The sequence below is a fragment of the Mangifera indica genome, chromosome 1 (assembly GCF_011075055.1).
Source record: "Mangifera indica cultivar Alphonso chromosome 1, CATAS_Mindica_2.1, whole genome shotgun sequence".
In the NCBI taxonomy this organism is placed as follows: domain Eukaryota; kingdom Viridiplantae; phylum Streptophyta; class Magnoliopsida; order Sapindales; family Anacardiaceae; genus Mangifera; species Mangifera indica.
In genome coordinates this window covers 11,663,998-11,676,972 of record NC_058137.1, presented here as the reverse complement: position 1 = coordinate 11,676,972, position 12,975 = coordinate 11,663,998, and the positions used below count along the sequence as shown (strand labels likewise).

At 35.4% G+C, this 12,975-nt stretch overlaps 1 protein-coding gene across 1 annotated transcript; it reads left to right on the top strand.

The window, feature by feature from the left end:
• Nucleotides 1-1,542: 1,542 nt before the first annotated feature.
• Nucleotides 1,543-9,207, top strand: LOC123218802 (cellulose synthase A catalytic subunit 2 [UDP-forming]). Its single transcript, XM_044640438.1, has 14 exons — nt 1,543-2,001; nt 3,049-3,244; nt 3,321-3,535; nt 3,679-3,781; nt 3,879-4,065; nt 5,108-5,374; nt 5,519-5,864; nt 6,069-6,206; nt 6,324-6,449; nt 6,570-6,782; nt 6,886-7,159; nt 7,288-7,484; nt 7,578-7,928; nt 8,129-9,207. The coding sequence occupies exons 1-14, from the start codon at nt 1,921-1,923 to the stop codon at nt 8,708-8,710; spliced, it is 3,276 nt and encodes a 1,091-aa protein (XP_044496373.1). The 5' UTR covers nt 1,543-1,920; the 3' UTR covers nt 8,711-9,207.
• The last annotated feature ends 3,768 nt before the right edge of the window (nt 9,208-12,975 follow it).

Genomic DNA, 12,975 nt, shown 5'->3' with positions numbered 1-12,975 from the left:
TCTGGACCCTTAAATAGCAGTCAATATGAACCACAAAGTCAACGTTACAAAAAAACGCTCACTCCATTTTTACAACTTGTAATTATTTATTTTACAAAAAACAAATAAATAAAACAAAAACAGGATCTGTTCACGCGGCGCATATCGTGTCTTCACTGTATGAACGCGTTTTCCTCTTTTTGTAAAAGAACAAAACGGTGAGTTTTGAGATTAGAAAGGAGGGAACGAATTTGGAAATAATTTGTACGAAAGAAAAAAAAAAAAAAAAAGAAAATGGGGGGAAGTCAGTGTTAGAGTTTCAATTCAACCAAATCTTAAAAGAATCAAAGATTTTTACCTCAAGTGCTTGTGAACAAAAAGCTTTTTAACAAAATGAGAATCCAATCCAAGCATGCTGTTAAAGTAACAGAACAGAATGAACAAGCGAAGCAAGAACCACCACAACAAAACAAAAGTGCTTTTCTCTAGCAACTACTACACACCTTCTTCTTCTGCCTCCGACCCAAATTTGTCAAAATAGATTGATTTATCTATTAAACCCTTATATTTGACTCAAATTAAGAATGCCCCATCATAAAACAACAATTACAATTCTATCTTTAATTGAGCTTCACTTGACAACCATTTGCCGGTGCTTTGTTAAAACTCCATTGAGAAAGAAAAATTATCTGAGAATGAATAATATTTCATTGCTGTGAGCATGCACAAAGCTTTAAACAACCTTCCAAGTAAAGGTAGAAAACAATATATTATATGTTTATTCTTATATGATATTATTAATTTCACCTTGGCCTGGGATTTGATTTTAGAAATTATCAACCTAAATTAAATAAAAGTTTTTAAATAATTAGATGTTTATTCTTATATTATAAGATAGAAAATAATATTATATCTATGGTATATTTCATTTTATTATTAATAATAATCATATGATAAATAATATAAAATCACTATAAAAAAATTATTAAGGCAATTTTGATTTTATTATAATTTTATATTTATTTATTAGTTTTTTAAGATAAAAACATTTTTATTTTTAATTAATAAAATAAATAATATTAAAAATATTTTAAAAACAATTATATTTAAAGGTATTTGAATAAAAATAAAAATTTAATATTTTTTACTAAATTTAACTAAATATAATAATTATATTTTTATTAATTTGTATGAAATATAATAATTTTTTTATTTTTAGTAAGAGAAGATCACAGCCACCTCAGCAACCTTAAAAGTACCCAAATGAAATGTTTCCAAAATGTTAAAAACACACTGTCACTGATTTCTAATTTTTTATCTCAGGATAAATAAATAAATAGATATAGAGAAAAAAAAAAAAACCAGAAATTGTTTTGTTTTGGTAGTTGTTGTCGCTTGTCACTAACCTTGGTGGGGGCAATACACAGCGCCATCTCTCCCTCTTCTGCATTACCCCACCACCACACCATCATCTTCTCTCTCTTGCTTTTTTTTAATTTTTTAATTTCTTCAATATTTATTTTTTTCTATTTTCTTTTGTTTTTGCTTTCTATTTCTCTACCTAAGCTCTTAGCCAGATTCACATAATTCATTTCACTCTCTCTGTCTATCTGTCTCTCTGTCTATCTGTCTCTCATATTCTTCTCCTTCACAATTACTCCATTTTTCAACCCTTTCTCTCAGTCTCTTTCTTTTGATTAAGTCCAGCCAGGTTACAGAACGGACTTGGCTTGTTAATAATATATTTCCTTTTATAATTATTACTCTTCTCATTGGGTTTCATTTCTTGTTCGGTTTTCGTTTTGTTTCCTTGTCATGGGTGTTGAGGAGCAGACTCTTGTGAAGTGGATCTCCTGAGTGAGTTTCAGAGTTTTGTGACCGAGTTCTGAGTTGATTTTCGCAAGTGTGTTTGTGGCTTTTTTCGGCTGTCGGTGGTGAGTTATGGACACGGGAGGGAGACTCATTGCTGGTTCTCATAATAGAAACGAGTTTGTGTTGATTAATGCTGATGAAAATGCGAGAGTAAGACCCTTTTTTTCGCTTCTATTTTTTTATTTTTTTTTTAGCAATTTGGTTGATTTTGTGTTTTCTGATCTAGGTTTGTTGTAATCTGAGTACATTTTCTTCTAACTTGCTTTTTTCTATTTTTGGGTTTCTCGTTGATTGGATCATGAATTGACTTGCTTTTTTGTCTTAGCTTGTTTCAGTATCTCACTTTAACGGTACAAATGTTTTAGTCTTAGATGAAAATTCTGAGCTTTTGAGGTGATTTACATCAATTGAAGATAGATTATATTTGTGCATTTCAGTTTTCTCAGTTCAGATTAATGGGATTTATTCTGATTTGTAAAACAAGCTTTAGTTTCTTTGCTGATATAATTGTTGATACTTTCAGTAATAAGCTGGTTTAGAATCTCACAGATTTGTGGACATTCCCAATAAATTATATGCTTGTTGTTATGAGATAATCGTTACAGCTGTAGGAGTTCTTGGATGTCAAAAATTTGGAGTGAAACTCTTGAGCAAGTAGAATGTGAGGCTTATTATGAGTTGCAAGTTTTGTTCTTCTGGATCTGAGTTTGCTGTAGTGATCTGAGTTAATGTTAGAATGAGAACGCAAAAACTGAAAGAGGGGTAGAGACAGAGTGTTAATTCTGTTAAAGCAGTCAAGGAAAATGTGCAGAAAATAGAAATTTGCAAAGAATGAAGATTTGGGATGTGAAAATAAAAAAGTTAAGCTACCATTTGGTTTTGATGGTTTTTGAACGTAATGCCATTGTAATCTTAGATGCTTATCATTGTGATTAAGTGGAATATTGACTGTGGGCCCTCACTAACAAAAGTATGAAACGGATTTGGAATAATTTTGTTAATTGAGGTAAATTCCTTTGTTATGGTATGCAATCATACATCAATCCCAGCCAACTGAACCTGTGCTTTTCTTTTATTTTTATTTTGTTCTGTGGTAAATGGAAGTTAGATTAAGCTGATAGAGTTTTAGCTTGTTTTGTTGAATTGTACCATTCACAGTAGGCACTGATCATAATTTTCTTTTGGTGGTCTATGCAGATAAAGTCTGTTAAAGAATTGAGTGGGCAAACATGTCAAATATGTGGCGATGAGATTGAGATTACAGTGGATGGGGAGTTATTTGTGGCTTGCAACGAATGTGCCTTTCCTGTGTGCAGGCCTTGCTATGAGTATGAGAGAAGAGAGGGGAATCAGGCTTGCCCACAGTGCAAAACCAGATACAAGCGCCTTAAAGGTTAGACTACTCCTGTATTTTTTCTTAAGTTCTGCACTACACAGTGGTTGCCTCTAGCTCATGACATGAATTGCAGGAAGTCCAAGAGTTGAGGGTGATGAGGAAGAAGATGATATTGATGATATAGATAATGAGTTTGATTATGGGAACCTTGATGGTTTGGGCCCACAGCAAGCTGCAGAGGGTGCAATGTCTACACGTTCCCGGTCTAATTCTGGAATACCTGCACGATCAGAACTGGATTCCTCTCCCCTTAATTCTAATATTCCTCTCTTGACTTACGGAGAAGAGGTGATTCCATCTGCAATTCTGATGTCATGTGCTTGTCTTCTTTTGTGTGTTTTTGAACGTTTTCCCAAGCTCATGAATATGTATATGCTTCTGTGTGATGTAATATAGGCCATATTAATACCTTTTTGCTTTCTTTGTTCTAGGATGCTGAGATTTCTTCTGATCAACATGCTCTAATTGTGCCCCCATTTATGGGTCATGGAAACAGAGTTCATCCTATGCCTTATACTGATCCTTCTACACCTTGTAAGTTCTTTTATTCTTAATTTATATATCCTTATGTTTCGTACTGTTTATATTTATACATCGTTTTATGCTTAACTTGCTGCTGTCGATGTCATAGTGCAACCAAGACCAATGGTTCCTCAGAAAGACATTGCTGTTTATGGGTATGGGAGTGTTGCGTGGAAGGATCGAATGGAGGATTGGAAGAAAAGGCAGAATGAAAAACTTCAGGTAGTTAAGCATGAAGGAGGAAATGATGGTGGCAGCTTTGATGGAGATGAACTGGATGACCCTGATTTACCAATGTAAGTGCTGCTTGAAACCATTTTACTTTCTCGTCCTAGCTGGCTTTGAATAAGAATTCTAGATGCTTGTATGACAATTTTTGATAAAGAAGAATATGTGAGGGATCATTGAGAAGAATCACATGGGAAGGGCATACAAGTGTAAGATGTATTGTAGCAGATTCTTGCAGTGTGCATTTTGGTCACTGGAACAAGTTAGTGTGCCACTGATCTTTGACAACGAAATGTTTGGGCCCTCCTATTTTTAGCTATTTCTTCCAGGACTGCTTTGACAAGCCTTGGAAGTAATTTCAAGGAGCATAAGTCTTGTTAGCTGCTTGCCATTATTCCTGAAGCATAGTCTGAAATAGTGCTAGTAAGAGAAAGAAGTATATTGAAGAAAAACTTGCTTACTTTTGTTCTTAATTGTGCTTTCTAGTTGAGTTTGAAGCCCTTGGCATATCCTGTGGTGAATGACAAAAAGAGTGAGTGAAATATCCCTGATTAAAATTATGTATATGTGTTCACACAAGCGGGAACTCAAGCACTAATAACATATGATATAAGGTTAATGCAAAATAGATGGGCTAGTTTGAGTCAAGTTTAAGAGAAGGATACATGGATAGCCTGATGGTTCTTTTTGGAACCTAGTTACATGCTTTACTTTATCCTTGAGATGCCTCCTACCAATTATTTCATAGCATAAGCTTTGGATCAGAGATTCTCTCATGGTTTTGTATCTTTGAATCAGTATGTCTCCAACTTTTGTATCTGGCTTGTATAGGTTGAAAGTGCTCTTGGTGGTGTTCTGATCATTTTAGTTCAAAATGGATATGCACTTGTATCTTATGCATTCATTGGTCATCTTCAGTATATCTTCTAAGACCTCTATACTTGTGGCAGTTTCCCCAGTGCAAACATGGTTTGAAATCTACTGAAATATTAAGTCAATTTGTTTGGAATTGTGTCAACAATATTATAACTTCTGTACAATGGCATCATTATTCTTTGGATTTTTTCACTTGAATGATAATTATAACTTTTGTGGGTATATATATGTCAGGATGGATGAAGGCAGACAGCCACTTTCTAGGAAGTTACCAATTCCCTCAAGCAAAATAAGCCCGTACAGATTGATAATCATTCTCCGACTTGTGATTCTTGGCTTATTCTTTCACTATAGAATACTCCATCCCGTAAATGATGCATATGGTCTCTGGTTGACATCTGTAATATGTGAAATATGGTTTGCCGTGTCATGGATTCTCGACCAGTTTCCAAAGTGGTACCCTATAACACGAGAAACATACCTGGATAGGCTGTCAATCAGGTATGTTGTGTTGTACTTATCTTAGTACAATTTTAGAAACTCATGATTATTGGGCATTACTTTGCTTTTAAATCATCTCTACATTTTTAGTTTATTTTCTTCTTGTTTTATATGTTCTCTCATCATTTGGTCCTCAATTTTCAGATATGAGAAAGAAGGGAAACCATCAGAGTTGGCAAGTGTTGACATTTTTGTGAGTACGGTTGATCCTATGAAAGAGCCTCCACTGATTACTGCAAACACTGTCCTATCCATCCTTGCAGTTGATTATCCAGTTGAAAAAGTTGCATGCTATGTATCAGATGATGGTGCGGCCATGCTTACTTTTGAAGCACTCTCTGAGACATCTGAATTTGCTAGGAAATGGGTCCCTTTTTGTAAAAAATTTAGTATTGAGCCCCGGGCTCCAGAGTGGTATTTTTCTCAGAAGATTGACTATTTGAAGAACAAAGTTCATCCAGCATTTGTTAGAGAAAGGCGTGCAATGAAGGTTTGTTAACCATCATCATGTTGTTTCCATTGTGACATATATAATTGATTTCTGTTCTTTGAGGATGTATATGTATCAAGTCAATTGAAGATCTAAAAGAGCTCTGTGTAGCCATTGGCTCCTACCAGTTTTCTGGTTTTTACTTTAAAGTTCTAAAGGTTTTTATGAATGGTGTTATTAACTTTTATTTTTTATCTTTTACAGAGAGAGTATGAAGAATTCAAAGTTAGGATTAATGCATTGGTTGCCACAGCACAGAAGGTTCCTGAGGATGGTTGGACCATGCAGGATGGAACTCCATGGCCTGGAAACAATGTACGAGACCATCCTGGAATGATTCAGGTGAGATACCTTTAATGGTTATAAGCAAACCTCTTCTGTAATGCACCTTCTTTCCTTCAATTTGTATCAAGCAATATCCTTGATTTGTCATATATAAAGAGAAATTTCTTGTTGCAGGTATTCCTTGGTCATAGTGGTGTCCGTGATGTTGATGGTAATGAATTACCTCGCCTGGTTTATGTTTCTCGTGAGAAGAGACCTGGTTTTGAGCATCACAAAAAGGCTGGGGCCATGAATGCTTTGGTAAGGCTTCAAATTAATACCAGCAATGCCTCGATTACTCTTCTGGTTGTTGTTTACTCTTTTCGATAGTTACCATGTTGCCCTAAACTAATGAGACTTGTTTTGTTGTTGTTTCTGAAGATTCGGGTCTCTGCAGTTCTCTCAAATGCTCCTTATCTTCTCAATGTTGATTGTGATCATTATATTAACAACAGCAAAGCTCTTAGAGAAGCCATGTGTTTCATGATGGATCCTCAATCAGGCAAAAAAGTTTGCTATGTGCAGTTTCCGCAGAGATTTGATGGAATTGATCGTCATGATAGATACTCAAATCGGAATGTCGTGTTCTTTGATGTATGTTAATGTTCCTCTTTTGCATCTGTCAAAATAATTGCTCCTCTCTTTGCTCTCTATTTTGCCTATCATAGTCTGAGAATCTAATTTTCAACTGAAACAGATCAACATGAAAGGATTAGATGGCATCCAAGGACCAATTTATGTTGGAACTGGGTGTGTTTTCAGAAGGCAAGCACTTTATGGTTATGATGCACCAGTCAAGAAGAAGCCTCCTGGCAAGACCTGCAATTGCTGGCCAAGATGGTGCTGTTTGTGTTGGGGGTCCAGGAAGAACAAAAAGGCAAAGACACCGAAGGATAAGAAAAAGAAGTCCAAGAACAAGGAAACATCAAAGCAAATACATGCTCTTGAGAATATTGAAGAGGGAATGGAAGGTAAATTTGCCGATGTGCAACTTGTTACTTCCATATTACTTACCAAAAAAAAAAACTTGTTGCTTCCATATTTGTGTTTTGTGTTTTAATTTAGACTACTGATGATAAAGACTTGGCTGCTACTGTAGAATTGGCTATTGAGAAGTATACTGGTATTTCACAAATAAAATTGGAGAAGAAGTTTGGGCAGTCTCCAGTTTTTGTATCTTCTACTCTTCTGGAGAACGGTGGTGTTCCTCATGATGCCAGTCCAGCATCACTGTTGAGGGAAGCCATCCAAGTGATCAGCTGTGGTTACGAAGATAAAACTGAATGGGGAAAGGAAGTGAGTAAAATAGGATTTTTCTGAAAACTTTTCATTTGCAAGTTTCTATTTATATTTCCATGCCCTAGGCTAAAGATTTAAATGTTGTATCAGGTTGGCTGGATTTATGGTTCTGTGACGGAGGATATCCTGACTGGATTCAAGATGCATTGCCATGGCTGGAGATCAGTGTACTGCATTCCTAAACGAGCTGCTTTCAAAGGTTCGGCACCTATCAATCTTGCAGATCGTCTACACCAGGTTCTTCGGTGGGCTCTTGGATCTGTTGAGATTTTCTTCAGCAGACATTGTCCCATCTGGTATGGTTATGGGGGTGGTTTGAAATGGTTGGAAAGGTTCTCGTACATAAATTCAGTGGTATATCCTTGGACATCAATTCCATTGCTTGTTTACTGTACCCTGCCAGCTATTTGTCTCCTTACTGGGAAATTCATTGTTCCTGAGGTAACTCCTACTCTGACTTGACATCTTCATAATGCTCCTAATCTTCTTAAAAACATGCCTATGGAATGGAAATGCTATGTGGAGTAAACGCAGTGCATATGATTTGTTCAACTTAAAACTTTGGGATTTAAGATTTTATTAGAACTGCTGCTTTGCAGATTCACTTTCCTGCTAATTCGTCATTGCTTTGCTGTTTACAGATTAGCAACTATGCCAGTCTCATTTTTATGGCTCTCTTCATATCTATTGCTGCAACTGGTATAATCGAGATGCAGTGGGGTGGTGTTGGTATAGATGACTGGTGGAGAAATGAACAGTTCTGGGTGATCGGAGGTGCTTCATCTCATCTTTTTGCTCTCTTCCAGGGTTTACTCAAGGTTCTAGCTGGTGTCAACACAAACTTCACTGTAACCTCAAAAGGAGCAGATGACGGTGAATTCTCTGAGCTCTACCTCTTCAAGTGGACATCATTGTTAATCCCCCCCACAACATTGCTCATCATAAACATAGTAGGGGTCATTGTCGGCGTCTCAGATGCCATCAATAATGGGTATGATTCCTGGGGCCCACTTTTCGGTAGGCTATTCTTTGCCCTTTGGGTCATCATTCATCTCTACCCCTTCCTCAAGGGGTTGCTAGGAAAGCAAGACAGGATGCCTACCATCATTTTAGTCTGGTCTATTCTTCTGGCGTCAATCCTGACCCTTTTGTGGGTCAGAATAAACCCATTTGTCAACCGGGATGGCCCTGTGTTAGAGGTATGTGGATTGAATTGTGACTAAGATACAGGAATAAAAACAAGGCCTTAATATCATAATCATAAATGGGGAGTTGCTGAAGAGATAATAACTCTTCCAACTCTGAACACCTGATGCAAAGTATTTTGCACATTGTTCTGTTGGGTGGTTGGTTAGGATTTGTCGAAGACAAGATGAAAATTTTGTGAAAGCAAGCTAGAAGCTTTTGGGGGGTGTTGTAGATAGAAGATCCTGGGGACAGAAATTGTCATTTGTTTACATGGTTTTTCATTAATTCTTTTATTATATTCCTCTTGAGTGTTAGGGTTCATTCTCTTTTTTTGTATTCTGAGTTTTTTCTGTATTTGTAAGAGAACATTGAATTATATTTATTCCCTTGTCAATATGGGGGGCCTTTGTATACGTGTCTCAAAATGTGCATCTCTGTGTCTTGTTATTGTTTCAATGTTTACTCTAATCACTTTTGGCCTTGTAAGTTCTTTGTTTTTGGAGTTATAATATAAATGTATCAAATTTTATCAGATTCATTGTTGTCTTCATATCTTTCACTTTGTAGATTGCTTCAAGGTCTTGAATGCTCTAGGCATTCAAGCAAATTCGCTCAAAAGTTTGTCATCCAAAGTGTCTCCTTTCTAAATTTCTTACTAACAAACTTCACTATCAGTGTCCCATACATCACCGCTAACTTCAAGCGATGATGGACCCAAGAAAAAGCTCTTGAACGACTAATTCATTTGAAATGATCACTTGTTTTGTATCTCATGGTGTTTTCGGATTACTTGAGAGTGTATTTAAAAATTTGTAAAAGCGTCAAACTATTGTTAACCCTCATTTTTTATATGATAAACTTCTTTGCTAAGTTTTACAATGTCGTTGAAGGTTTTTAGTGTTAACCCCCATTTTTTATATTTCTATCATTTATCTAAGGTTTTTCATAGTTCTAATAGATATGCATAATTCACCAAACTATTTGATCTTAACCAGGTTGTGAGACAATGATAGAAATATTCACATAAGACTGCCCTCTTCTCTGCATTTACCTCTTTCAATATGTTCAGTCAATCATTGCTAAAAAAAATTTAATGAAGAGCCTACTTAGAAGTGCACTACTTAAATAAAACACAAGTATTTGCTTCAGCTCAATCCAGAGTGACATACTCCAAATTTAATCAATAAACCAATCAACTAATTGACTTTAGGAAGAGAAAAGTTATATAAATCCAACTGTGTGATTTTTAAAATGAGACGGATACCAAAAAATTCTTTTTAACTATTGAATCCCAAAAAGTTTCAGTACACCTTTTAATATTTCATTAAGATTACTCGATCTAAAAACATAAAGCAACCAGATTATAAGGGGAATCCCTTACAAATGTTTGACAAAAGACCCATTACCATTTTTTTTAAACAAATAATGTGCAACAAGATTAAAGACACAATCTTGACAAATCCTCCTTAACTTGAATATTTTAACCCTTTAATAGCTTCTACAAAATATTGGAAAAACATTCATCTTCAATTTTGTCAACAATTAAGTCTCAACCTCCTCTCGTGATGTCTCAAACTCATTTTTTGATTCGAGTTATTTCTCAAATTAGGGTTGCCTCTTTCGAAGTCATGAACCTCGTTTTGATTTCGCTTGGGAGGAATGGAATACCCAAACCCATGTAAGCCTTAAAAGAAAAAAACACACACACACAAATATTTGGTTTGACCCTACCCAAATTGGTCTACTTCAAACTAAATCAATAAATCAAATGGCTATGATACTTTAAGAAGACAAAAACCACAAAACTTCTAACTGTATGATTTTTAGAATGAAAAAAATGGCAAATTAAATCCCAAATGGTGACAGTCACCGGCATATTACAGTTGCATTGCGGTGCCATAAAAGATTTTCATCGACTTTCTAACAGGTATCAAGTTTTTTCCTGTAGCAAATTTATAAGAAATTACTGCACTAAAGTGCTTGAGCAGGTCCAAGTAGTATTTGACTTCTAGGTGGCTTCAATAGTTTAATTAAGCCTCGATTCAAACAGTTCTAATCATCCATTAGGCCTGTATTGTTCTTAAAGTCTGACTTGTTTTAATAAAATTAAAAAATGGGTCTTAGTTAAACCGAAATATCAACAATCCAAACAATATATATTAGAACTCAATGAGGAGACATGGAAAGTCTTGAGCTCCCATAAATGTAAAAGAATATTAAAACACTATAATACATATCACATTCACGACCTGATTTATATGGATGTAAAGTCGTACCTAGGCTCTACAAAAGAGGATATCACTCTACTCAGCATCTCAATACCTCATTTGCATTGCAAGCCTACTTATTTTTCTTGCAAGCATACAAAATTCTTTTCTAAATCTCGATGTTATCATTTTTTAGTATCTCCTAATAATAATAATAATAATGAAACCATGGCAACTTTTTGTCCAGCCATGCAAGGCATGAAACCATGAAGGTAACGTGTTTGGATTAAATTCCTATAAGACACGAATTCTTATGCATATATATATATATATATATATATATATATATGTGTGTGTGTGTGTGTGTGTGTGTGTGTGTGTGTATTTTATTCACGTTAGAGATCTATCTAATATAATTCACATACACGTTGATGAAAACTTGAGTTGTTGCAAACTTGAGTTGTTGCATGGGTTTTATGAAATTCTCTCTTCTTATGAACACGTTGTTTGTTCAGTACAAGGGCCCTACCAGCCTTTTTCTTTGATAGCCTCTCATTTTCATATTCTACGTAGATAGCAAGGCGTTGCCTCACAACATTTCTTTGCCACATGAAGACTTGGAGGAGCCACCAACATAAGTATAAACCCTAAAACACCTTACAGTTGTTTTGAATGTTCATGATAAATATATTTTAAAATGGGTATCTTGGTTAGAGTTTTAGGATTATATGATTTTTTAAAATTTTTAATTTCGCTACGCTACTGATTAACGACGCCATAAAACCCTATAGTGTATTAGAGATAGGTTTAGACATATTTTCATGAAAATAATACCTACTTGTTTTGATTATTTTACCTATTGTTGCATGTAATTGAATTAATCAATTACCTATTGTTAGAGATCTATCTAATATAATTCACATACACGTTGATGAAAACTTGAGTTGTTGCATGGGTTTTCTGAAATTCTCTCTTCTTATGAACATGTTGTTCGTTCAGTACAAGGGCCCTAGCAGCCTTTTTCTTGGATAACCTCTCATTTTCATATTCTACGTAGATAGCAAGGCATTGCCTCACAAGGTTTATGAACAACGTTCGTTTCTTTGCCACATGAAGACTTGGAGGAGCCACCAACACAAGTATAAACCTTAAAACACTTTACAGTTGTTTTGAATGTTCATGATAAATATATTTTAAAACGGGTATCTTGGTCAGAGTTTTAGGATTGTATGATTTTTAAAAATTTTTAATTTCGCTACGCTACTGATTAACGACGCCCTAAAACCCTACAGTGGTATCAGAGATAGGTTTAGACATATTTTCATGAAAATAATACCTACTTGTTTTGATTATTTTACCTATTGTTGCATGTAATTGAATTAATCAAAACCCTAAAATTGGTAAAGTTGATTTGCAATTGTGTAGCTACATGATTTGTAGAGTTTCATGAACAACTTAAACGTGTGTTAATTTATTGAGTGGTGATTTTTGATTGTTTTATTTGAGTTTTGTTATTTTTGTAGGCTGAATTAAGGTTGAAAGTTGTTCCACCAATGTAAGTATGGTTTATGTGCTATGAATAGTGGTGCCGTCTAAAGGGACCTTACACTAAATGAGGTGTCACGGCTAGACCAATTTTGGTCCAACCGTGACACTCGGTGCTTGGCAGCATAGGTGTCACAACTAGACCCTTTTTCAATTTGGTGTAGCCGTGACACACCAAGGAGGGACACCATTAGGAGTCATGACTGGACCATATTCAAAATGGTCCAACCATGACACATCATGGCCATAGGTGGGGAAAGGTGTCACGGTTGGACCATTTTTCATTATGGTCTAGCTGTGACCCATTATGGCATTTTGCCATGTGTGCACAATGCACGGTTGGACCGTTTTTCATTTTGGTGCAGTCGTGCCTCTCTGTGTCTTCCACCTGCTCGCATTCCAACTGTGACCATGTTGTGCGCCAGTCATGCATCTTTATGAAATTTTGTTGAATTCTAAAATCATGACTGAATGTCTTGCCTACTTTCCCGACAATGTTAAAAATTACGGTTTAATCATGTTTTGTTGAATTTGAGTCGAATTGAAAT

Coding starts and splice junctions, on each gene's coding strand:
- LOC123218802 (XM_044640438.1), top strand. CDS start 1,921: ATGGACACGGGAGGGAGACTCATTGCTGGTTCTCATAATAGAAACGAG. Junction 3,782..3,878: donor TACTGATCCTTCTACACCTT/GTAAGTTCTTTT, acceptor TCGATGTCATAG/TGCAACCAAGACCAATGGTT. Junction 7,160..7,287: donor TATTGAAGAGGGAATGGAAG/GTAAATTTGCCG, acceptor CTGCTACTGTAG/AATTGGCTATTGAGAAGTAT.